The 26,865-nt window shown below is 37.2% G+C and overlaps 3 protein-coding genes across 3 annotated transcripts in view; all 3 read right to left on the bottom strand.

Moving 5' to 3' along the window:
• The window catches only part of rb1 (retinoblastoma 1), a 36,934-nt gene extending 35,514 nt beyond the window's left edge, over positions 1 to 1,420 (bottom strand). Inside the window, exon 1 of the mRNA XM_067424524.1 lies at positions 684 to 1,420. Coding sequence (XP_067280625.1) covers positions 684 to 793 — 110 coding nt within the window. The 5' untranslated portion in view covers positions 794 to 1,420. The remainder of the gene's footprint in view (positions 1 to 683) is intronic.
• A 299-nt stretch (positions 1,421 to 1,719) lies between these two features.
• Positions 1,720 to 14,131, bottom strand: dlat (dihydrolipoamide S-acetyltransferase (E2 component of pyruvate dehydrogenase complex)). The gene is made up of 14 exons (XM_067424525.1): positions 13,672 to 14,131; positions 12,425 to 12,526; positions 12,113 to 12,237; positions 11,643 to 11,796; positions 11,392 to 11,518; positions 10,200 to 10,375; positions 8,855 to 9,005; positions 8,685 to 8,752; positions 6,031 to 6,141; positions 5,810 to 5,917; positions 5,599 to 5,717; positions 5,290 to 5,452; positions 2,993 to 3,129; positions 1,720 to 2,890 (listed from the first exon to the last, which is right to left on the bottom strand). The coding sequence occupies exons 1-14, from the start codon at positions 13,945 to 13,947 to the stop codon at positions 2,761 to 2,763; spliced, it is 1,947 nt and encodes a 648-aa protein (XP_067280626.1). The 5' UTR covers positions 13,948 to 14,131; the 3' UTR covers positions 1,720 to 2,760.
• A 902-nt stretch (positions 14,132 to 15,033) lies between these two features.
• Positions 15,034 to 26,303, bottom strand: zw10 (zw10 kinetochore protein). Its single transcript, XM_067423903.1, has 16 exons — positions 26,088 to 26,303; positions 25,184 to 25,318; positions 24,975 to 25,076; positions 24,705 to 24,782; positions 24,319 to 24,478; positions 22,012 to 22,167; positions 21,712 to 21,906; positions 21,158 to 21,294; positions 20,900 to 21,082; positions 17,959 to 18,197; positions 16,796 to 16,867; positions 16,542 to 16,705; positions 15,964 to 16,094; positions 15,700 to 15,831; positions 15,418 to 15,620; positions 15,034 to 15,273 (listed from the first exon to the last, which is right to left on the bottom strand). The coding sequence occupies exons 1-16, from the start codon at positions 26,190 to 26,192 to the stop codon at positions 15,150 to 15,152; spliced, it is 2,316 nt and encodes a 771-aa protein (XP_067280004.1). The 5' UTR covers positions 26,193 to 26,303; the 3' UTR covers positions 15,034 to 15,149.
• Positions 26,304 to 26,865: the final 562 nt, after the last annotated feature.

Consider the following 26,865-nt stretch of genomic DNA (forward strand, 5'->3'; position numbering starts at 1 on the left):
TAAATACATAACTACATGAACTTGTTCAGGCACAACATGAGCCCTCTTATTTCAGCAAATAATGCTTTACTAATAGATGATGTTCACCACATATTGTGATAATAGTCTACTGTATATTAAATTATACTATTATATAAAAGACAATTGTGTATGTATATGACATGTAGTAGCACATTAACTGAATGAATGCTGATTGAAATGAACATTTTAAATTAGTTTTTACTTGAAATTACATTTAAAACATGAATTCAGACATTGTGCATGGCAAATAAAGGCAGATAAACTGATTTATTACAAACCACCAGTTATTTTATAGTACCTACTGCTTAACTGTGGTATTTGTAATACAATAGTAACGTTAGGCGCAGTAAAATATTGGGTGCGTCGTAATTACCATGGTATGACAAAGTAACTAAAGTACTAAAAATGTTATACACATCATTTAAAAACCAAAAATAAACGCATTTTAAAAACTGTCATTTATAACGGTGTAACGTTACAGTTACTACAGTAACGTACAGAGATGGCACATTCTCATAAGTGTGACTAGTTTAATTCATTCGGGAATCTTTATTAAACACAGTTTTTTCTGTCACTTCAATATAACATTACATATGGTCTGTAGTAATCATTAATTACAGTCTATTGTTTATTTTAGATACAGTCGCACGGTGTGACCTCACCGTTCTGGACTCAGCACTGCGTTCTCGCTACTGCCCGGAGATTCGTTCTTTATGTTCCCCTTGAACTCTTTCTTCTGCGGGGTCCCGTTGCTACGTTTCTTGGGCGGCATGTCGATTGTCTCGTGAGGTAGAGCGCGTTTATACACAGAACAGCGAGCGATCACGAATGGCAGGTTTGTGTTGATGTTGTTGTGGTAGGTGGTTGGGTGTCGGAGCCTGAGCTGAGACTGCTTGTTTGTGCCCGCAACTCTCCACTAGTATTTCCTCAACTACCCAAAACGCGGGAAAATTGATCGACGCAACGTCCGCCACTTTTGCGTCACGTCCGGTTCCTGCCCATAGTAAACACAGTAATGACTCTCGTAACGACATAAACAGTCTGACATAAACATAGCTTTTTTTAAAAGTTGCTTTTTACCGTTTTCACAGACAATTCTTAAGCCCAGTCCCAGACTAAAATGCATATTTGAACTATTTTAACAAAGTATCTCGCTTTGATACATCTTAAAAATGCCAGCACCATTGTTTTGTCTCAAGATGCACACGAGTAACTTATGTTTTTTTTTTCTTTTCTAAAGCACCTCTATGAAATCTACTTAAATGTCCTAATTTAACTAAACCCTACTCCTGGCTTAACCCAAGCCATGTGAAACCTTGATTTCCGCATAGTAGTAAAAATTTAAAAATGCACCTGAAACACTTTCAAACACGCTCTACCCAGTTCTGTCTATGTTCTTTGATTAAACACTTGGTAGACCACAGAGTAGCCTAAAATTAATAGTGTTTAGGTCAAAGGCACAATAAAATATAAAAAGATTAACAGCCAGTTACAATTGACTAAAGAGTCATCACCTAATTTTCCCCATTAGTTTTACATAAATATGTCATGAGACCATATTATTTTACATTACAACGGACATATTGCACATTTTGAAACAATTATCTACAAAATATTGAGAATATTGTATTCTCTCTATCAAATTAAGTGATTGTTCCTTAGAAGTGTACTTACATGTAAAGAAAAATGCAAATAATATTTGAGTTTCTATTTTGTTTATTCTCTCTCATTTTTTGTCAAATTAAATATTGATATAATATTGGTCATATTTTTTGTCCCTTATGAAAAAAAAATGCTTGACTCCCTGTTGACCAAATGGCACTGAATAAATGCTAAAACAGCTTGAATTAACCATTCTATGTATATCCAGTCTAGTGTTTTATTCCATTTATGAACCTTTCTTTTGTATCTCCATTGGTTTATTTATAACAGCAATTCACCCCATGAATTGTGCGTTATTCATTAAAGAATGACTTGAAAACATGGCCACAGTCAAAAAGAAAAACCCAAACGCTATAACCAGGAGCAAAGGCACTAATGTGCATCGTCTGGAGTAAGAGATGTAATAAATAAAATGTCCTAGATCAAAACCTGCCCCATCCCAAGACCCTTTGCAAGACCATCAGACAGTCTCACCAAAGAAATATGCATCATGTGTAAGTTAGATATTCATCAGTTACAGAACAAATGTATGTCTACTATGCAATAATACAGAAAAAAAAAACATTTGCACTGAATAATTTATCATAAATTCCAATTGTAGCCAGATAATATTTGGCACACACATCTCCAGATTTCATCACGTTTTCTTATATAGAAAGCAAACTCATATTGCGCCAATGAATGTGTTATTTCAACATGGAAACAAGTCAAAGCTTGCAGATACAGACCATAACGCTTGGCCATGGACACAGACATTATTCTTTGATCTAGTGGCAAACAGACTTACGGTGCTTGTAACAACATCCTAAAGGAAAATGGAAACCCATGTACAGTAATATCTTCTGAAACTCCAGAAAATGACCTTAACAATGACTTGGGTTGAGAGGTTACTTCAGGCTTTAGGAAGCAATGTGATGTGTATGTAAATGAGTATGTGATTGAGAAGGAAAATAAAAAAGAGGAGAGAGAACAACCTGTTGTATTTCCCAGGGAGAGCATATAACCAATGAGAGACCTCTCCAAATCTTAAAGTCCACTGTTTTGTTTTTTTGGGCCAGCACCCTTTAAACATCTTGCTCACAGAAGCATGGTGAACGGTTTCTCTAGGAACTTGCGGAACTCGGCCAGCCACTGTGCACCGACAGCACCGTCTACCACCCGGTGATCACAGCTCAGAGTCACCGACATCATGCTAGCCACATCAAACCTACAGAGACAGAAAAAGCACTCAGTAACTGGAGGAACTATTTTAAGAGCTTCATCTATATTTGTGAGGATGTGGAGTGGTGGCATTGATGTCCTAGCTCACCCTTTTTCGTTGTCTGCAGGCAGAAGTCTCTTTTCTGAGCCACCCACAGCCAGAATGCAGGCTTGAGGAGGGTTAATGATTGCTGAAAAATTCTTGATGCCATACATGCCTAAATTTGAAATAGTGAAGGTGCCACCCTAGAAAACCAAGAACATTTATGTAAATGATACACATACACATCCTGTTTTTTCTTTTTTCTATACTTTTTTTGCATGGATTCCACAAAAATATTGAGGAGCTCTACTGTTTTCAATATTGATAATAAGAACTTTTTCTTTAGCAAAAGAAGTTTAGTTTTTGAAGGATCGTGTGACACTGAAGACTGTAGTAGTCACGAATAAATTACATTTTTTTAAATAGAATAATAGAATAGTTATTTAAATGTTTTATATTATTTCATAATATTACTGTTTACTGTATTCTTGATCATATAAATGCAGCCTTTGTGAGCATAAAATACTTATTTTAAAAACAAATTTGTATAAACTAATAATGATCTGCACTTCTACACCATTTATTAATCTTTGTTAATGTTAATTTCAACATTTACTAATACATTTTTAAAGTCAAAAGTTGTATTAACATGAACAAACAAGGAAAACAGCTGTATTTTAGTAGCTAATTTGAACAAATACAGTAACAAATGTAATTGCTTATTGTTTATGTTTGTTACATTAACTAAATATATACATACACACACAAACACACACACACACACACACACACACACACACACACACACACACACACACACACACACACACACACACACACACACACACACACACACACACACACACACACACACACACACACACACACACACACACACACACACACACACACACACACACACACACACACTCACCTAAAGGATTATTAGGAACACCATAGTAATTCGGCCTTTGACCCCCTTTCGCCCTCAGAACTGCCTTAATTCTACTAAACGCATTCTGATTGAGGTGCTGAAAGCATTCTTTAGAAATGTTGGCCCATATTAATAGGAAAGCATCTTGCAGTTGATGGAGATTTGTGGGATGCACATCCAGGGCACGAAGCTCCCGTTCCACCACATCCCAAAGATGCTCTATTGGGTTGAGATCTGGTGACTGTGGGGGCCATTTTAGTACAGTAAACTCATTGTCATGTTCAAGAAACCAATTTGAAATTAATAGAGCTATTTGACATGGTGTATTATCCTGCTGGAAGTAGCATCAGAGGATGGGTACATGGTGGTCATAAAGGGATGGACATGGTCAGAAACAATGCTCAGGTAGACCGTGGCATTTAAACGATGCCCAATTGGCACTAAAGTGTGCCAAGGAAACATCCCCCACACCATTACACCACCACCACCAGCCTGCACAATAGTAACAAGGCATGATGGAACCATCTGAATGTCTCAACAAAAATCGAGACTCATCAGACCAGGCAACATTTTTCCAGTCTTCAACTGTCCAATTTGGGTGAGCTTGTGCAAATTGTAGATTCTTTTTCCTATTTGTTGTCGAGATGAGCGGTACCCGGTGGGGTCATCTGCTGTTGTAGCCCATCCGCCTCAAGGTTGCGCGTGTTGTGGCTTCACAAATACTTTGCTGCATACCTCAGTTGTAACGAGTGGTTATTTCAGTCAAAGTTACTCTTCTATCAGCTTGAATCAGTCGGCCCATTCTCCTCTGACCTCTAACATCAACAAGCATTTTCGCCCACAGGACTGCCGCATACTGGATGTTTTTTTTCTTTTCACACCATTCTTTGTAAACCCTAGAAATGGTTGTGTGTGAAAATCCCAGTAACTGGGCAGATTGTGAAATACTCAGACCGGCCCATCTGGCACCAACAACCATGCCATGCTCAAAATTGTTTAAATCACATTTTTTCCCCCCATTCTGACATTCAGTTTGGAGTTCAGGAGATTGTCTTGACCAGGACCACACCCCTAAATGCATTGAAGCAACTGCCATGTGATTGGTTGATTAGATAATTGCATTAATGAGAAATTGAGCAGGTGTTCCTAATAATCCTTTAGGTGAGTGTATATACATATATACACCCACACCCACCCACACCCACACACACACACAAATAAATAAATAAATAAATAAATGCAGAGCAAAATCACATCATATATAAAGTTTTAATGTTAAAATGTATACAATAAAACATTTATTATAGGAAATTTGATTGAATAGTATTTAATTTATTTTAGGAAATAATACATATGAATGATGCTCTTATAAAACAGCAGCATAAATAAATTATTTCTGATACCCATGTGCAACACCTAAAGTACTCACCTGGAATTCATGTGGCTGTAGTTTACCGTCTCTTGCTTTAGCAGCTAATGTGCCTACGTCTTTGCTGATAGTCGCAAGGCCCTTAATATGAGCATTAAATACAATGGGAGTGATTAGACCCACAGGTGTACTGACTGCGACACTAACATCCACCACATGATTTCTGTTCGGAGAGAAAAAGTGCTTGATTAATTCAGATTTACTATCATTTAAATGTCACATCAGTTGCTTTAGATTTAGTGATATGTGAGAAAACAATGCTGCCCTCAAATGTTTAAGATCAGAAGTGCACTGTGGGAGTCCACTCACTGTCTAATAACTGTGTCCATCCAAGAGGAGTTGGCCTCTGGGACCTTTAAACAGGCAAGAGCCGAAGCCTTGATGATGAAGTCATTGACCGAGAGTTTGATGTTATCAGCTTTCACCTCCTGATCATGAGGAAAAGGTACAGTTTAAATCAGGACTACTGTAATGTGGAGCTTATCACCATGTTACAGCCATGGGAACTGCGTTTACTCACAGCATTGAGCTCTTTCCTGAGTTCAATAACTTGGTCCATGTTGACATCAATAGACAAATAATAGTGCGGAATAGTCTGTTTTGACTGCATCAACCTCTGGGCGATCACCTAGATAGCACAGCAGTAAAGAGACAGGCAGGGAAACAAAAGTATTATGGTTAACAAAAATCTTCATGTATTCCTAGAGAATATATAGTGGCTTCTAAGGTCTAAGGGCTTACTCTGCGGATGTTGCTGATGGGGACGTCGGTGAAGATTCCTGAAGGTACAGCAGCAAAAGCAGGGGCGGCTGGAGGACTGGGTGCAGTAGGGGTAGGTGCAGCAGCTGGTGCCTGGTGGTATGAAACAGAATGCTATTTAGGTTTAATACACTTTTCTTTCTATTAAGTTTTTATTTATATCTCAACTTATTTTAGTTAACTGACACATTTTCAATAAGTTGCAACAATTAAAATTTCATTTACAGCATTTAGCATAGATTTAATGTTACCTGTGAGAGGTTTTAAAGTTCCCCTGTACTCAATAATTGTATCCCTTAAAGGGTTAGTTCACCCAAAAAAAAAAAAACTCACCCTAATGTCGTTCCTCACCCATAAGACCTCCGTTCATCTTCAGAACATAGTTTAAGATATTTTATATTTTAGTCCCAGAGCATATGCAGTCTATGCACACTATACTGTACATGTCCAGAAAGCTTCATCAAAAAATCATCAAATTATCAAAGTAGTCCATATGTGACATCAGTTGGTCGATTATAATCTCTTGAAGCATTGAAAATACATTTTGGTCGAAAAATATCAAAACCTACAACTTTATTCAGCATTGTCTTCTATTCCATATTCCTCAAATAAAGATTCAAACGGTTCATGTATCAGTGAATCGATCAATGATTTGTGATCAATGGTTTCATGAGCCGTTTGAATCTTTATTTGAGGATTGAAAACAAACGCGGAAGAGAAGAGAATGCTGAATAAAGTCACATATGGACTACTTTGATGATTTTTTATTACCTTTCTGGACATGTACAGTATAGTGTGCATATATAAAATATCTTAAATTGTGTTCCGAACATAGACCGTAAAAAAATATGGACGACTCGACATCATCCGTTTCCGCTTGCCATATTTGAAGCTTTCAGGCAGCCTTGCACGGCGCGGACATCTTGGGACCGAGTCTGCGCAGTAGCGATTTCGGGACCGGAGTTGCGCAGTAGAGCGCAGGAAGTAGAGCAGGAAGTACAGTCGCGATATCAAAAACCCGCCCACACTCTCGCAGATGCAGAACAATTAATAATGTTGGTGTGAAATAAACAGTTATGGAAATGTAGAAATTAAAGCTAAAGCTCTAATCTGCTCCCAAAAATTTCGAAAAAAGTCCGTTAGTGCCTCAGTGACAACTTCACTCAGAGAAGCCGTCAGTCTCAGCTGTCAATCATGACGTCACACCCCCCGTTTTTATAGCATCAAATAACTAACTCAAAGTAAACTTATTTTTAAAACGAACACCTGAAATGAAATCATCGTGATGATAACTGCCTTCAGTGACATAAACTAACTTTGGGGAAAACATTTTTGAAGTGTAATTTTATTATTTAGTTTGCCTTGCGTCCATTAGAAATCACAGATGGGCGGCTATACTGGGACCGGTCACCGGGGGGCGATCGAGGCGCGAAAGCTTCAGTAAATGAGAGGGAGACTGCAGGCTTGGTTCCGAAGATGAACGAGGGTCTTACGGATGTGGAACGACATTAGGGTGAGTCATTAATGACATCAATTTCATTTTTGGGTGAACTAACCCTTTAAACTAGTGCCGGGACTCGATTAAAAAAAATAATCTAATTAATTAGAGGCTTTGTAATTAATTAATCGAAATTAATCGCATTTTAATTGCATATAAATATTTGACCTGAGAACAATGAGAAGTAATTTTTCACATGGATTTTTAGTATACCATCGAATAATGACTGAATACATAAGCTTAATCAACAAAATATTGTTTATTTATTTCAGTCCAGCAGACCAGTGCAATGTTTGCCATTAAGTATAGCAAAAGCATATTTGTGATATTTGAGGCTCGATGTGCTGCGGTGATAAGCAAATTCCTTGTTGTATATCTTGCACACAACCATGATCTTGATGATGCTTCCATTCTTTCGTTTTTTAAAACAAAATTTCCCATCCACGGGGCCAAGCAAAGCAATCTCATTCTCAATCTCACCGGAGCGAGCGCTAGTTGGTGTTCCAGTATAATCGGTCCGTCGAAACTCATTCATTGAAAAACGTACATTAATATGCAAATGAGCCCCACCTCCACTCATTCATACAGGATTGTATACAAGTCAATGCACCAGAATGGTAATGTGTTGTATATGTATCGTTCTCTACAACATCGGACACATAACGTTAATTAATATGATTAGCCTTTGGCTTGACTATGTTATCAAACAACTAGTAATGTGTGGCTAATGTTACACACCCATGCTCTCGTCAGAAGCCGTAAAAACGCTTCGAGTTTGAACAATTTAGAACGTCATAATAATAACAGAAAAAATATATCGGGATAACCTTGCTTCTCTTGAAACTCCCCTGCTATAGTTAATAGTTATAGTTAATGATATGCTAAAGCCTGCCAACACGCTAATGTGATTGGTTACAAGGTAGTTTGTGATATCCGAAACAAAGGCGATTTTGAGACGGTCTTTGTTCACGGCAGTTTTAAGGAGAAAATACTCAGCAATGGTGTTGACTTATGAATTTGCACATGGTTTGTCTTAAAGCATATTAAAAACACCACATAGACATATAAACAATGATTTCACCACAGAAAGAACTTTCTTTAAAAACTTAAGCTTGGTTTTCAAAAAGAAATGACTTACAGGAGCGGGCTTAGGTGGAACGAAACTGTCAATATCTTTCCTGGTGACTCTGCCATCTGGTCCAGTTCCTATCGACAAAGCATATTCCCAATTCAGTAGCATATTAACAATTTACTGAGTGACATCTCTCATGGAGATGACAGACAACAACAAAGTCAAAGCGCTCCTACCTGTGACTTGGGCGATGTCAATTCCCTTCTCAGCAGCCAGTTTCTTGGCTAGAGGGCTGGCAAACACCCTACCCTTCCTAGGAGCAGCAGGGGCGGCTGGAGCAGCGGCAGATGCTGGAGAGGGAGCTGCTGCTGGCGGTGGGGTGGCCACCTGAAAAATGAAATGTCATATATGGAATAAATATATTCATATTATTTCTTTATAGTTAGGTTAGAGATTTAAGTCAGAGTGGTGCAGGTATGACATCACTTTGTAGTCCAAAACGCAGAAGCGAGTTAGCATTTCATCACTTCCGTTTCCATCGTCCTGAAGTCAAAGGTTTTTTTGAATGGAATTTTGATTAAATGGCTGAAATAAGGTCTGTGGTGAACACAAGCTCAAGACACTTTCACGCTTATTCTACAACATAAAATGCATCAGTACTACCCCCCACTCTTGAAAAAGGTGGTTGTTAACAAGTGGCTTAATAGGACTACAGAGGCTGTCAAGGAGATATAACATCATATCCGCTAAAACCTCAATTTTTTAAATAAAAGTTGTGTTCATCTGTGACAATTATCTTGATTGACAAAACATGTAAGTATCATAAAATGTTGTTGATCACAGAGCTTGTTTTTATCAATATTCCAAAAGCCTATTCCAAAAGGTTTTTCTGGAGGGAACCAGTGTGATTCTAACAGCCGGTTGGCCTACAAAAGTGACGTCATACCTGGACCACTCAACTAACTTCTTAAAATATAGATTATAACATGTCATGCTACTGAAAATGTTCTGGGATACATTTCCCAAAAGCATTTTAAGCCTAAGTACATTGTAAAACCACTGCCACCAATGGTCTCTGCGATCACCTTAGCTCACAATGCTATTGAGAAACACAGCCCTGGCTTAGCGATTAGTGCACATGCCAATGTGTGTACATACATTAAAAAAAATATCTTAATAGAACACATCATGTTCACTACAACCAACAGTTATGAGTTGTAGTCTATTCTTGGTGGCCACACCCACAAAACTGGCATGGCGTGATTGCAGTGTTGCAAAATGCTACAAACATTGCAAAGTGACCTTTCACTTTTAGTCATGGCATGAAGCTTGATATTACAATGGCAGTAAAATCAAGGTCTTTAGGCGGCCTACATCAACACTTGCATCCCATCATGACATGTTGCTCATGTCAAATAAAGTGCTGTTGCAACTCAATGTGGTTAATAAATGACTGGCGTTAATAAATGACTGCTGATCACCAAAACAATCGTGTTAAGTGTGCATAATCAAACATAATCACTTTAAACAGCAGACACAAATAAACGACAGAGGTCTTGTAGAAATGACAGAGCTCTTTACCGGTGTGGGAGCAGGAGGTGGGCTTGCAGCCACCCCAGTCTCTACATAGCCTGCAAATGCGCTGATGTCGGATTCCTTTTCCACAATGATGCAGAGAGGAGTGCCAAGAGGAACGTCTCTGGTGCCCTCAGGAACCATTATCTTGGCTAGGTAGCCCTCCTCCTGTACCTCAAATCCTGAAAACCACAGGAAAGAATTACTAGTGTTAATGCAGGTCATAATATCTCATCATAAACAAACAATACATTTCTTAAAATCTTGTTTATGGTATGCTAAATTTTTTGCATCATTACAATCATTTTCATATGGTGATTTGCTGCTCAAAAAACATACATTTTCCATTATCAATATTGACTGTGCAATACACAACACAAAAATATACATTTATTTATTCATTCAACACACAAATTTACATTTCCTTGCATTTGGACATGACATACCTGTACACACATATACCATCTATTGTCTATTTGTTAATATTGTTTTTTTTTTTTTTTTTTGTATATTGCTGCTTGTGTATGTATGGTCACTTCATGCATTTTACTCTGATTGGATAGAGATTTGATTGTGAAAAGACCGGCTGTAATGCCCTCCAGTTTCGAAATGAATTTAAATCCGAGCGCTCAAACCACTTCAAGAGGTGGTCTGAGATGCATTCCTGATGAAACTGGACAAGTGTAAATGCATCTGTTTGTTGAAATCACATATGCAAGTTTTACTTCTCCTAAAATGGTAAAAAATAAAAGTGTGAGAGCGAGTTATAGACTAAATGATGTTATAGACCCAGACAGCGCTATGCAGTAGCTGAGTATCTCTTCAGCAAGCCAACGACCAAACTGGAGCAAATGACACTTGCAGACGCTTATCACACAATCATCTTCATCGTGGTCTTAGATCTTGAAATTAGCCGATGATAAATAAAATGCACCTCATCTGTTGTTTTTGTCGATGTGAAGATCAGATGTATATTCATTTTGCGGAGACACAGGTGTAAATGGATCGTTTTTTAACAAATCAGATCAGTAAAAACACAAGTGTCTAGGTATAAACAGGCCCTATCTAAGCACCACTGAGTGGAACCAACAGATATTGGGCATTTACCAGTTTTCACCTCATTAGAAATCATGTTAAGGTGTTTACGTGGACAGGGATGTAATTATCATAATTAAGGCCAGAATAGCTGACAATTTACCGATTGTTGCCTTATCTGTCTCAATTTCAGCCAGCAGGTCTCCCTCACTCAGCTTCTCACCCACCTTCTTCTCCCAGCGCTGTACTGTGCCCACAGTCATGGTGGGGGAGAGAGCTGGGAGAAGAACCTAAAGACAGCAAGACAGCAAGTTAATGATGGCATTCAATAATATGCCTGCTTATGCTTTGACCATTTTCACTTATGAATTTGTTTGTAAGTCACTTTAATATTTAGCCAGCAACATCTCATACCTTCATATGAGGTGGGAAGGAGCTTCCAGGAACTTGTGCCTGTGCAGGAGCAGCAGTGGGTGCTGATGGAGGGGGAGGGGCAGCTGCAGCAGCGGGGGCGGAGCTAGCGATTTTATCAATTGTAAAGTCCTTAAATGCAGGGATGAGGTCAGGACTAAAGGTCAAAAGACAGATGATGTAAGTTAAGTGGGAAATAAAAGTATACATCAATATGATTACATATCGTACCTACCTTCTATCTCACACAATATTGTACTGTCAACACACATATCAAACATGAAAATGTATGCTTTCATTAAAAGTCAAGATCACGACTTCACATATGCCCTTCTTATGAGGCACCATTTATCTGTGCTATGACAGAACTCACAAAATGTAATTTATTTCACCAACATTTAATGTTTTTAAGGGCAAAAAATGTATGATGTAATCTATTGTTATGCTTAGCACTGCAGATCCAATTCTCTTACCTGTCGACGGTAATACAAATGACAGCTCCAATGGCCACATCTCTTGTACCCTCAGCGACCAAGATCTTGGCTAAGTAGCACTCCTCCGGTAGTTCAAATCCAACGGTAGCCTTGTCTGTTTCAACCTGACCAAATAAGGAAAACAGAAAAATTAGAATTAGATCACAATTATACCAAAGGGCTGTTGAACGCTTGTTTCGGATGGGTTGACAGACTCAGTTTTAATCTGTCCTAAGGAATTAGTTTAATATTTCTATGTACAACAATCAAATGAAATGGCTTCTTGGTGGTAAAATTCTGAATGTGCCTCACCTCAGCAACCAGATCTCCCTCATTTATTTTGTCACCTTCCTTCTTTTCCCAGCGTGCAATAGTGCCCACCTGCATAGTGGGGGACAATGCAGGAAGTTCCACCTGTAATAGAATGAATTAGGTTTAATAAACAGAAAATTGTAAGCATTTGGCTTAAGTGACCATCAATTCTCCTCAGCATGATATATGATTGGCATTGAAATGGTAGGTTTTGTTATTGTTTACTGTGAAAAGATTTTTGAGCTACTCAGGATCCCCACACCATCTGATTAATGATTTTCCATGACTTCTGCCTACTTTTTTTTTCTGAATAAGGATTTTCACTTATTTTACTTTTTATTTTATAGAGATAATCAAGTCAACTTTATTTATATAGCGCTTTTACAAAGACGATTGTTTCAATGCAGCTTCACCGTGTTAAACAGGAAAATATTGCAACAAAATTTGACTTGACCTGTACAGTCATTCTGGAGTAAACGGTTATCAGCTCATTTAAATTGATCATATAGCAACAATGTGGGCAGGTCAGTAATAAAGTTGATACAGTTAATTTAGTCATTAATTTTATTTGGATATTTAGTTAAATTTAAGTCTCTCTATTTTAATTGAGAGATTGGACTCATAAATTGTGATTTCAAGCTGACGAAGTAGCTTAAAACTAGCATAACTGGATACGTGCATATTCAATCACTATAGAAATATGCTAGACTTCTCTATAATTCTTCTAATAATTTCTTATGTATTTCTTATGAAAAGCACAATAAGGTAATGACTGTTGGCACAGTTTTATATTCTAAAGATATGAGAAAATTGTATGCCGTCTCGTGAATGTTTTGTATATGTATGTAAATAGAAGAATCGATGGACCTCTGGCAGCCCATAAAAATTCACGACATATAACTGCAGCACTGCTCGAGCATCTTGAAGGTGACACTAGAAGAAGAAATGCAGTGTTGCAATATACCAAAGGACAGTTCATCCAAATACGTATATATCATACGTATATGACATTTACTCTCCCTCATGTTGTTGTTCCAAAACCGTACACGTTTAATTCTTCTGTGGTTCATAACAAGACATGACAGATGACATAGTGACAACATAAGTCGCAGTTCACTTCCATTATGTAGAAAAAGATGCAGGTAAGAGTAAATGTTGACTGAGGATGTCAGTCCCTAACATCTCATTTAGTTTTACAAGTCAAACGTGGTTGGAAGCACATAATAACATTAGTTAGCTTAGCTTACCTTCTGATGGGGCGGCAGACTGTACACTCGCATGCTTTGACTGAAGCTAACCGTTTGGCTTCGCAAGACCCATGGTCTGTTACTGAGGATGCTGTTGCACACACGCCGAACATGACACAAGCTCCGGATCCTGGCAGGACCGTTGGAGTGGTACCGTTTGAGATGATGGCATGATACCGGTCCGGGTCGAGGACTAGCAGCAGAAGCAGGGCCCGAGAGGACACTGGGCCGGGTAAGCCTGGAAGATGGGCGCACTCGCAGCGCTAAACGCAACATTTTGAACTTGATGACCCTCGTAACACTACGCTGGACTTGAGTAAGGCTGCTCTGGTATCAGAATATCTGACACCTGTGGTAGCAGCGGCAGTCTATTCCCCCCAAAATGTTCAGAACAAGCTCACTTTCCAATGACCTCCCCACTCCAAAACATCCCACTTTACGACACTCTCCTTCGCTTCGTCCTCCGGGTGACGCACAAGGGTTGCCAAATATTACTATAATTATAGACAAATCCTCTTTTCAAAATGTAATAATTTTGTTTTTATAAAGAGTAGCTATCTAAAACTGCAACGTGTTTTTTAATAAAAAAATAACAATGTCTTTGAATATATATATATATATATATATATATATATATATATATATATATATACATACATACATGCAAGTACACCCAAGTTCGAAACTGACATTCACTTCAATTCTAGATTCATGGGAATATGGAAATTATATAGTTATAAAGTGTGTGTGTGTGTATATATATATATAGTTTATTTTGAACAAATTTAAGTCGTACATTATTGCTCTCTGAAAGGGTGGATTATAATTAAATACATGGCAACTTTCAAGCTGTCAATGCCGGTGTCGTAAATTGCCAAGCGTTGACGTAAAGGCGCCGTCAAGAAAAAGTTTATCCACACCTTCTATTTAGAAGTTGTCTGGACCATTTTGCATTCTTCCACTGCTCATTTATAGACTGTAATGTACTCATATACACAATTTACTCTTATGTTGTTCCAGCCCCGTATTACTTTCTATCCTCCGTGGAACCCAAAGGAGATGTGAGGCAGAATACAAGCTTTATTCACAATCCACTTTTATTGTATGGAAAATGACAATATAATGAAAGCGATTTTTGACTGAGGTTGTCAGTTGATACCGTTCTGCCTAACATTTTCATTCTTGTTCCACACATTTTTAGTCATACAGGTTTGGAACAAGATGACAGTTTTCTTTTTTGGGGTGAATAGTAAATTGAAAAACTTTGGACAGTCTAAAACAAGATTATCTGGCATTGCTGCAGTTTATTGAGGTATTTTCCAAGTATTAAATCATATACTGTTAATGTAAGGAACAAGCAAGTGCTTAGAACAGCATTTATTGCAAAGCATAATAGAAAAATAGAGAACACAATATATGTAAGGGAAAGCTCCGTGTAGCATTAGGTTGCGTTGGAAGTGCATTGGTCTTTTGGATGTCTATTTGACAATTTTAGCAAGGGCCGCTGCTCGCCTCTCTGTGTTCTTGAACAGGGCACGAATGAGGCTCTTCATCTCATTACAGGAGAACTCCACTGCCAGAGGTCCTTTGCCCTCCGCCCACCTAAAAAACAAAACAAACAAAAATTAAACGTGAGCTCTATAAACAAAATACATAATCCTCAACTTCCCAATGACCAAAAACAAAAAAACAGTTTCAGACAGACTCCTAAAAATTAATCAAAATAAAAAAGATTGAGTGTATGACCTGTCCACTATTTCCTGTAGATTAGCATTTAGCACCATGGAGATCTCTTTTAAGGTCATCCATTTCTTTACATAGACTGGAACCTCTTCTTGATATTTTTTGTTCTTGTTTTCATCTGGCAATGGATTAAAGACCAGCGGCCCTTCCTCTATAATGGTTTGACAGAGTGTTCGCAGTCGCTCACCGTCGACATTGGATATGTCCTGGAATGAGACACTGGGTTTTACACATCAAATAGTTTGCTTGTCCCATCAAAAACAACAGCATTACACATTGTCTTACCTCCAACATCATAATCTTATTAATCAGCTCTGATATTGCAGTATTGAGGAGTGTACCAATGGCTTTGCAGTATATGTTCACAGGCAAGACATCTTGCCAAACTTTTCCCAACCTCCTCAGCTGATGAATTACCTAAAATTCACAACAGCAATAAAACCAGTGACAAGTACACTAGGCACAAATATGCTTATATACTGGTACCTAAATTTAAGCCGCAAAGGCCTTTTTTGTCTATTCAGAAATTAATGTGTTGTTTGATCATACTTGTCTGATAGCCTTGCTGGCTACAGAGTAATTGTCTTCATCATCCAAACTGGAGAAGTTCCGTGCAGTGGACAGTCTCTCCAACATCTCAGCTTTTTGAACGTTCATTTGTGCCACAAAGCACCGAGCACCTAGTTTAAAAGCAGAAACATTTAAAAAAAAAAGTCATATCATCTTAAACATTGGTATCTGCATTACCATGTTAAGTTGGCATGAAATGGAATGCACGATCATCTGTTCTTTCCTATTGTGACTTATATCCAAGTGAAAATGTTTCTGGAATTAGGAAAATCAGCAGCAATTACTCCAGTCTTTAGTGTCACATGATCCTTCAGAAAACATTCCAATATGTTGATTTGGTGCTCAATTTGAAATAGTTGAAAATAGTTCAGCTTCATATTTGTGTAAACAGCCCCCCCCCCACACACACACACACAATTCTTTAATCACTTTTGATCAACTGTAATGTATACTTGCTGAATAAAAGTTTTCAGTTGATTCATTCATTCATTCAAAAAACAAACACTTACACATCCCAAACATCTATACCGTATCATATAATGTCTGCGTGCCCTTACCTAGTCTTCTGAAACCTGGGACCAAGTCTACAAAATAAGACACTCCATCTTTCAAAGGAAGGTGAGGTTTAAATTGGAATCCCAGCGTTAAAAGGTGGTGAGCGATGAACATGCAGTTGTTGTGTTGGATGGCCGCCAAGTGAGGCAACTTCAGGAAGTTGTCCCTAAGTTATAAAAACAGCATCACATTAAAAACAAAACCCAGTATACCAAGATTACTGCTACCGGTATATAAAAAATAAAAAAAAACTTACTTGTGATATGTAGGCACTACATCATAGAACAGGTGAAAAATATTTCGAACTGTGTAGAAAAGCTGGACTGCACTGAAAGAAAAAAGACCACATTTATGTAGCGCCACAATTACAGATTTCACAGCTTTTCACCTAAAAACATATTTGTGCTTAATTGACCATATGCACAGAACATTCTTAATAACTTTCGCAGTGATATAAGCCAGCTGGAAAACTTCCTGTGAAATTTCACTTGTTGATGCGTCGGTATCTTCAATGTCCTGGGGTAGTTTTAACAGCATTAATAGTGCAATACTTAGTTTATAATCAGAATATAGTCACTTAAATAACCAGGCCTAACATTAATTTAGTTATTTAAACGCAAGACATCATAAAAAAAAGGCGTGTCCCTCAGTGTAAATTTAACCATCACTTTAATATTGTAAAGTAAAGATTTATTGTGCACTTTAGTTAGATTTATTGAACAAAATGGGAAGTGCCCCTAAATTAGTGAGCTTGCGCTGCACTGACTGACAGCTTGTCAGTGGATCTAAAGGGAGGGGGAGCATGATGCTAGCATTCAGTGTAATTCATTAGCAGAAAATTGAATTGTTTATCATGAGACTTTGTGAGTACTTCATATTTCATCTTGAAAATATAATAATTTTTTTTTGTAAACCTAGTGATTTAATAAATGTTTAATATTTATTCAAAATCATATGGAAAAGATATTACTGGAAATGGGTAATACGAGCCAATAAACGCTCTTCTGTCGCCATCTCCTGGTTATAGTGGTAATACATTTTCTTTGTATTTTTAAATAAGTATTTATTATCAAATGTAGCTTTTCCTACATCTTTTTCAGTTTTACAAATGAGGACAATCTCAGAAAGATGAACAAATAATGTTTTTGGTTATCACATTAGAAATATTTTTTGAAGTTGAATTTGCCTTTATTAATATGAATAAAACTCATTTATAGGCAAATTAGGCAAGTGTGATTACCACATTAAAATATAAAAAACACATTAAAATATGAATACAACATTTAAATAAAAAAAAAAAAAAAAATCATATACAACGAGTATAGAATGTCAGCTAACAGTTCACCGGAAATGCCCAATCTGGCTTTGAAAACCAGGAAAGTGCATTATGGTCAATTATAATGGCTGCCTGCTACGTACCACTGGGGGGAGCTGCCCACGGCCTCAGACAGAGTTTGTATGGCCAAGTCCATTAGCTGCTGCACTGACTCACTAATGCGACACACAGGCAGGCATAGAGTACTGGGACTCAACTGCTTCTCATTTTCCAGGCTCTGCTGATCGTAATGGGCACTTTTCTTACCCGACTCCTTCCTCTCCTTCTCTCCTCCACTGGGACTCGGTAGTTTAGGGATAGAAAGCTTATACTCTGGAGTGATCTGGACACAAAAAGCACACAAAAGACTATCACCAAAAAGCACACAAAAGACTATCACCAAAAAGCACACAAAAGACTATCACCAAAAAGCTTTTGTAGCTTAACGCTTGTGTATTGTTCAAATTCACTACCCTTTTGTTATGTTCAGGATGAAAACATCCACTAAATTAAACTGCTGTGAAAATGTATCAGATCAGATATATATATATATATATATATATATATATATATATATATATATATATATATATATATCAGGGTTTCCGTTGTCCGGTAATTACCGGACATTGGCCGGGGAAAAAATTAAATGTCCGACAAAATGAAATCTTTTCGGTCAAATTGTCAGATTAAAACTGCCTCTTATCGATACCGTGAGCCTGCGACGTGATGCCCTCGCTGTCATGACAGCGCTCCATGGCTATGGAGGATTGCAATTCTCCACAGCCTGCGAAGCAGAGTATGTGAGCGGAGTGGCGAGATTTTGAATGGAGTGAGGAGCGATTTTTTTAAAAGTCGGAGCGTTGTGGTTTTTGCTCACTCCGAGAGCGCTCCACTACCGCTCCATCACGAGAAAAATTTATGACAACGGGCCGGCACAGCACTACATTTTTCGCCAGAACTAGAGCGTAGATCGGCTCAAAAAAAGTCCAACCCTACTCGAGCCCATGCACCCGAGAGACCGGCCCTTCCCGTGTAAGTATCGAGAACGAGCCTGTAATGACTAATTAGCGGAGTGGAGCCGGTGTGATCCGCTCAATAATCCGCAGGCGCTCATGAACCCGCCGGTAAAATGATGTTCGTTCAAATCCAGCTCAGACATGACATAAATCTGTAACTTACTATACTTGTTGTAGCCATTAAACATTGGTTTTTTTTCTTCATATTTATGTTTAAATATTATAATATTATTTTTAGATTTCATCTGATTATGATAGGCTATAAGTGCAAAGATGCGAGTGGGTCAGAAATGATTTTGGTGGTTATATTTAGTTTAATATTAAGTTTTGTTTTGTAAAAAGCCTTTCTTTCATTTTGTACAAATTGTCTCTTAATTTTAATAAAGGTTTCTTCGGTTAATTGCATGTATTTAATAAATAAGAAATAAATAAGTAGACTAGGTCGCGGAAGCCATCGCTTTCATCATGAACTGGAGCGCGTCTCAAATAAACTGAAACTCAGCAGGCTTGCCTCACAGACATGAGGAATATGTAGCCTAATATGTGTAGAAACGAAAAGATTTAAGCACATAGTGCAGTGTTCAGAACTCACACGGTAAACAACCAGCTTGATACAGATGATAACGGCTAAGGGCATGAGCGGGATGTTAAAGTTTAAGGGATTTTTTTTTTTTTTTTTACCTTCTTCTGAATATGATCGGGTGCAAGCACATTTTAAACAGCACTTATTCACACACGGAAATTTGTGAATAAGTAATTTTGTCGTTTTCTCTAATGCATTCAAAAACATCTTGTAGTGCTTACCTGCTTGTAGTTATCAGTATACTGTTATATTCTATTATATGATTTTGTCATTTCACACGGTGGCCAATTTAAATGTTACCAACTAAATGAGACATACTGAGTTTACAATAGTGTTGTGCCAAGTTTTTTTACGTGAATAAAGGCAAATAGATTTGCACACTTTGCTTAATCACTGGTCTAGTCTGTTAAACTTGTTAGAAGTTCTCGTTTCTAATATGCCCTCGTAGCCTATTTTTTCTCTCATCAAAACCGAATACCATCAGTGGTTGTACATCAAGAGCAGGAACAGTTTTTGTGCATTTTGTTTCGTGATCTGACTGGAACAAATAGAAAGTCTCTGCAACAGCGTTAAGCGTTAGATTAAAGCGCTCGTCTGTGTGAAGACTGCATGAGCCACGAGAGAAATCTGCTCCACTGATAACAGCGGCAACGAGCACCTGATCGCCTCTTATTTAAAAAACGAATGAAATGATACTCTTCTAGTTAACCAGAGATGTTTTGTTTGTATTAGTTAGGTTAATCCGTGAAGCAAGACGTTTTAAAAAAAGTGGTGGGGACATGTCCCACCCGCAAATTACGCCTATGAGTTAAAAAAATTGGTTGATTGACGCCAATCAGACGTTCATGTTTTTTTTCCGTCTATTTGAAAGTTAGGCTAATAAACATGTTGCATATACGGTCTGATTATGTCATTTTTTTTAAAGTTACATAGACTGCTTTCAGGAGTTTTTGACCGGCATATCATCAAAACGTCCGGAAAACGAAACCTCTGTCGGTCACTTTGACCGGCACCATTTTTTTCTAGTGGAAACTCTGATATATATATATATATATATATATATATATATATATATATATATATATATATATATATATATATATATATATATATATATATATATATATATATATATATATACATATATATAATTTTTTTTTACATTAAGTCGTTTTGATCAGGACTGAGGTTGATTAAGATTTATGCAAAAAGAAAAAAAAGATGAGATATATTTTTACAGCAGTTTAATTTAGTGGATGATTTCATCCCGAACAGAACGAAAGGGTAGTTTTTGTGCTCAATGTGTCAAAATAAGATTTGTCACCAAAAATTATTCCATTTGTTAAAACACAGAGAAAGTTGTGACCAAAGTAAGACTCAACAGCACCCCATAGTAGACGAAAACATCCCCAACATAACATTGAGAATTTAAATAGGTCTTACTTTCACTGTATTGTGCATCTCAGAAGTCATCAGTTTTCGCGCAGCCACAATGACATCTTGGCATTTTTTGCTTGCGAAGTGGCAGTTGACATTCCTGGCGTATTTCAAGAGGTCTGTTGAGTCCCCTGTGAGGTACCCCATCTCTTTTAGACTGTTCTCAAAATTCTCTGTCTGTTTAATGACCTGAGAACACAATTAAATATTGTATTATAAAGAACGCTGTGCAGTTTTCAAGCTGACAGACTTGTGCCATCTTACCTCGCTATACTCAGCTAGCTGATTGCTGTTAGTCGGAATGGAATGAACCAAGCATTCACGAATTATGCACTCAGACATCTCCTCCCAAATCAGGTCTCCTAAAATCTCAGACACTTTCTTTTCATCGATAGACACATCTGAAGAAAGAAAACAAAAGAAATCCCATCATTAGCATATTTTTGTAGGTATTTTTATAACAATATGATACAATGCAATGCTTATCGGCATATTGCAGACCAGATACTATATAGAAAATATATTTTCTGACTTATTCTGTGATTTAAAAAAAACTAACCAATCATAAATTTGTCATTAGGAATATAGGGGGAAAAATATAGAATACAAATTATTGGTTATCGTTCAGCATTGTATTTGATTTCTTAGGTTATAAAAAGCAAATGGTAAGAAGAAAACCTGATTTTAGACTAAATTTCTTTCCCCATACGTTTGAAATTCTCTCTACGCCCCAGGTGTATGCATTATAATTAGAAATAACTAATGTCTGTGGTAAACAGAACCACAGTCTTATATTCTTCAGATTTTTTTGCACGTACCAAAAAGGTGTTCATGTAGCGTCTTAAGCACGGTGAGCACCTGGGTGTAAACCTGGCTGGGGTCTGGATGCTCTGCTTTGGTTTCTTTACACTGCAGGGTCAGGACTGCCCCCTGTTCAGTCTGACTGCTCACTTCCACCATCAACGAAGGGTATATGATTAGAGGCTTCAGCATGTACTTGAACAACACTTGGCCTAAAAGAATGACAAACAGTCAGGCTGTCAAATAACAGACCACAATAAAAACAAAGCAATGTGGAGGTACTACTAATGGGCTGAAACACAAAAACATATTCATACCAAACAGTTTAATCTTTTTATGAAGCTCTCCTTGAATGGAGAGGGCCTGGAGAATGCTTGGGAGAAGAGCATGTGGGACAGACTCATCCGCCTTAGATCCTCCTCTGTTCAAATGAAGCGCTGTCTTCAGGAAAGATTTCACGCTAGTGAGCTCAGCTAAAATATGGATATCAAACAAAATCAAATCAAGGCTAAATATTTTCAAAGAAATCCCTTTTCTTTACTCAGATACTACCAACATGTATTTGAGACATGAAAAAGCCTTAAAGATGTAATAAAACGGATAAAAACAGACTGAAATATTATTGAAAAAGAAAATAATTGTTTGACAGGGACTTGGTTCTATCCAGCTGTTTACTGGTTGGAGGCAGATCTGATTGCGAGCTTGTCAATTGTAAGAAAAGGCGGGCTTAAGCTGACTAAATAATTGAAGAAGTTTGACGTTACTCTGGAAAATCAAGTTATGACACTTTTATTAAAAATGATGGCAGAGTTCCTATGCAGTTTGGAAAAGAATGGAATTTATTTTGACTAATTTTGAACTTGATAAGTACGGAAAAAAAGACAACAGAGTACGATTATTTTTTTCAAGACTATTGTGAACATTCAGTTTTTTAAAATATAAAATTAGGAATTTCTAAAAAATAAATTTGTCTACAAGCAGAGATTGTTCATGGCTAGTTAAGTGATCGTTTATTGACTGTCGAACACAACAATGAATTCAAGGCGCACATTTTTATTACGCAAAACTGTTGTCTTTACCATAAGTGAGTCTCTTTTGAAACCTCACTAAGAACAAATAAAGGAGCAAACAATCATAAATCAGACTGTACTTTGCTGTTTGGTGATCAAAGAACATTTAAAGAACCCTGATGTGTCAGAGGTGAATACATGCAGGTTATAAAGCGTTTTAGGTTAATCTCATGGAAGTGCATGTTATTACTTTGTAATACATTGAAAAAAAAACAGAGAAAATAAAGGTATTACAGATGACTATTATATATCAAATGTGTCATGTTAAATATGGTCTAAAAATATAGAAATTTGGGTCTGGAAAAATATGGAATTTAAAGCCACAATGTGTCATTTTTTCGCAGCTGCTTCCGCTCGTGCGTATGTGTGGTAACGCAGCACTGTTATCATTAAATACATTTGAGTGTGTAGAAAGTTGTTATAATGCCACTCTGCTTTCGGCAACTACTATGTTGCACACTGCAGGGAGCTAGATCGATATTAGGCATGGTAAAACATGGTACTTTTGGTAAATCAAGTAAACGAGATTTAAACAATAAGATTAACTGTGTTGTAGCCTGGATGCCAGCCGAACTCAGCCCCGCCCACAACATTTGAGCTCGGGCAGTTCGGTCTGGACTTGATCCATAGAGGAGTAATTATGCCCGAACAGAAACTGTTTGGACTAATGGTGGGCTTTATACGATGATGGACAGATGATAAACAGTAACGTAATCACCCACGTCATCAAAGATGCTTCAGTTGAATTTGTTCATATATTCATTCACCTTCACTATTTCTCTCAGAAATGATGATCGTGTTGGTAAGTACTCTGTGCATCCTTAAATTCTTTTTTTTTACAAAACCAGCAAAGATCGTTTACACTCATCTTTTTCTTCAAACGTTAATTGCATACGTTACTTACTTCTACGTAAAATGTGTTATTTTGGCAAGGTTGCCTGCTAACCTGCAGACATGGGAAACAACCCCCGCGAAAACCGCAGACTTAGCAACACAGTGCAGTTGAGTTCTGTTTATATTTGTCAACTAAAGTTATGGGTCGCTCCGTTACTCTGGTTTTGATCCAATTGAGGTCTTTCCTGGTTCGGTTGAAACACGCCCCATAATTACAGCCAAATGGAGCAGTATCAGACTCATATTCTGACTAGAGCTGAGTATATGACGACATCAGGCTAACTGTGTTGAGCTATATAGCAACGATTCGTTTTCTGTCGATGAACGCATCCAACACACCTGGTTTCTATCAAATAAAACATCGGAAATCGAGGGTAACACAGGTATGATCATTGATAGGCGATGGACAGACACGTTCCGTGTCCTGGTTAGAAAAAATATAACATTGTTTAAGGATATTTTAAAATAAAAATCTTACATACTGCGCATTTTAATGAAAAATGTGTAGGAACCCTGTTATGATGTCAAAAAAGTTTTAAAAACTAAACACCATTATGGACAAATTTTTCACAATAAGAACAATAACATACATTAGTAAAAAAAAAATTTATAAACAGGGTGTATTTACAAACCATGCCGGCTTTAAGGTAAAAAGGTTACTTTTAGTGGAAGGAAGTTTCCAGACTGCCAGTTTCTTCCACTCTTCTCCTAGGTGGTAGATGAGATTCTCTCTCTGTATTGTGATCTCTGAGCTGAGGGCCCGAACTAAAGGCAACTCTGTGTCTTTCCAAGATTTCAGGGCATCAACACTTGCTCGTGCCTGTATAATGTAAGTAGGAATAAGTATTAAGATCCTAGCACAGAAAGATTTTGTATAGTAATTCATAGGGCAGTTAATCAACTAAACAGTTACATATGCCAATAAACTAACCAAATTATTAATTATTAAACTGGATGAGAAGAAGCCCTCAAATTTTGTTTAAAATGAAATAAACCTGTTAAATTCACAAACTGGTGATGTGTATTTATTGTTGAATGGGACTTACTGTTCCATGTTGCTTTGCTGCAACCACATAATTCTTTTCCTGCAAGGCCCTGTGATACTCCTCTACTGCATTGTCAAACTTAAAGAGCACATGAAAATAATGTGAGAATATTCCTGTTAGGATGTTAACAATGAACATGCGCCTGAGCTTTTTTTTTTTTTTTACATAATCATTTACATCACAAGACACACATGCACATTCTTTAAGACATAAATCTAGCTTTATGGCTAGAAAATCCTCTAAGCATACACAAAATCCCAGCAGCATTACCTCTTGGAGATGCTGGAGCAGGTTTATTACTGCAGTGTTTTTCTCCAGCTGCTGTTTAAGCTTGGCATACTCTGTTACGGCATTGTGGAGGTTCTGCTGAACCTGTAAACGCAAACACTTAGTAGTCGACATGTTCAACTACTATAAGAGTCGCTCTTTTATTATTAGAAACTGAACCGTAATTGTTTATTAACATTGAAATAAAGTACCTCATTCTCAATGCAGCTTTTCAATAAATCAATATCTTTGGAAACTGATTCAACCTGATCCAAAAGTTCCTCTGCTCCCTCCATACTGGGAATAAACTCAATATATTTTTTATTTATCATGTCTGTAACCTCCTCCTGTAATGAAAAAAAAGAGGCGGGTTAAACTCTTAATTGCAATAGATACAAACTTAAATGCATATCAGGTTGATGTAAATGAAGACCAGCATTACACTTTTTCACGAATACATGGGAAACCAAATGAATCTCCCCAATTCAAATAACAACTATAAAGCATACAACATTTATTTACTTATCAATTACATTGCAGGAAAAAACTCAATCAATGTAAGATGATAACGTAACCAAGAATGAAACACAAAAAGGCAAGTCTGCTAAAAATCAGAACCCAGACATATTATCTGCCAATAATGTCTCAAGAACAGAGAAGAACACACAGTTGCGTCATTAAATCTGTTTGTCTGAAGTCAGACTGGCACCAACAGGCGATGATATCAGCAGCATGACACGTCAGCCTGCCAAAGTCACATCAGTACCCTTCCTTCTGTTCATCATTAAAACACGAATTGACACAAAGTTCATTGTACAACGAATATTCTAAATGTTTATTATTCTTAAATGGCTTCATATGTCACGAAAAAAGGCGTTAGTTGCACTTTAAGAGCTTTGGTTAACGGTCAATGTATGCTAACTTGAGTCCAAGAGAAATTCAAATATACTGAATAATCAAAAAAATGTAATTCTGTTTTTTTAAAGTAACGAATTTAACATTAATTCAATGTATCGAGAAGTTAACTAAGGTTACATTGTATACGTTATATTCGAGTTTATAACAAGTTATATTCGGGTTTGACAGCTGGTTAGCCGACTTCACCGTTTAACTTACCTTAGTTTCTTCCACTTTCCGTGACAGTTTGGAGATTTTGCAGGCGAGGTCATCCTTCTCCAGTTTACCTGAACTGGCGAGCACTTCTGTTACAAAAGACGACATGACGGCCACGGGCAGTCGGGTGAAGGCGCAGGATATTTTAGAGTTTACCACTACATGCCACTACCCGCCATTCCGCGCGCAAGGAATGCTGGGAGTCTGTCTGTTGGATGCTATGGTTGGATGAGAAAAAAAGAGCTGTTGTTGATTTAAAAAGAGGCGGTTATCAAAGACCTTTATTCTGAATCTTCAGTGAGTTTCTTTTTAAACAGTAAAATTAGCTAATTTTAATAGGCAGGTTATAGATGATGTTGAAAAACATGTAAACGTAATGTTATTGTTTTATATCAGTTTTAGTAATAATTTCCTAAAATTTATAGTATTTATAATTTGTTTAATAGCCTAATAATACAGCCTGAAAGTGAATTATTGGTAAACCATTAGAAAAGTGCCTTAAAAAAGTATTAAAAAATCATATTGAAAGGTACATAAAATGTATTTAACCAACATTGCTTTCTCACATATACAATACATTGGTATTAATATATAAAATATAATGACGTTTCTGTATCATGAGAGTGAATTTGGGTATTTGTATGAAATAGAGGGAGGCAATGGATTTTAGTAAACTGTAATGCTACCTTGCTGGATTTGGTGACACTGTTGTGTATGTGCAGCTATGCACATTAGACCAACTTGCCTTCTGGGATATAAAGACGTTTAGACCTCACCAGAG

This window comes from Pseudorasbora parva, chromosome 18 (assembly GCF_024679245.1).
Source record: "Pseudorasbora parva isolate DD20220531a chromosome 18, ASM2467924v1, whole genome shotgun sequence".
NCBI classification, from domain to species: Eukaryota; Metazoa; Chordata; class Actinopteri; order Cypriniformes; family Gobionidae; genus Pseudorasbora; species Pseudorasbora parva.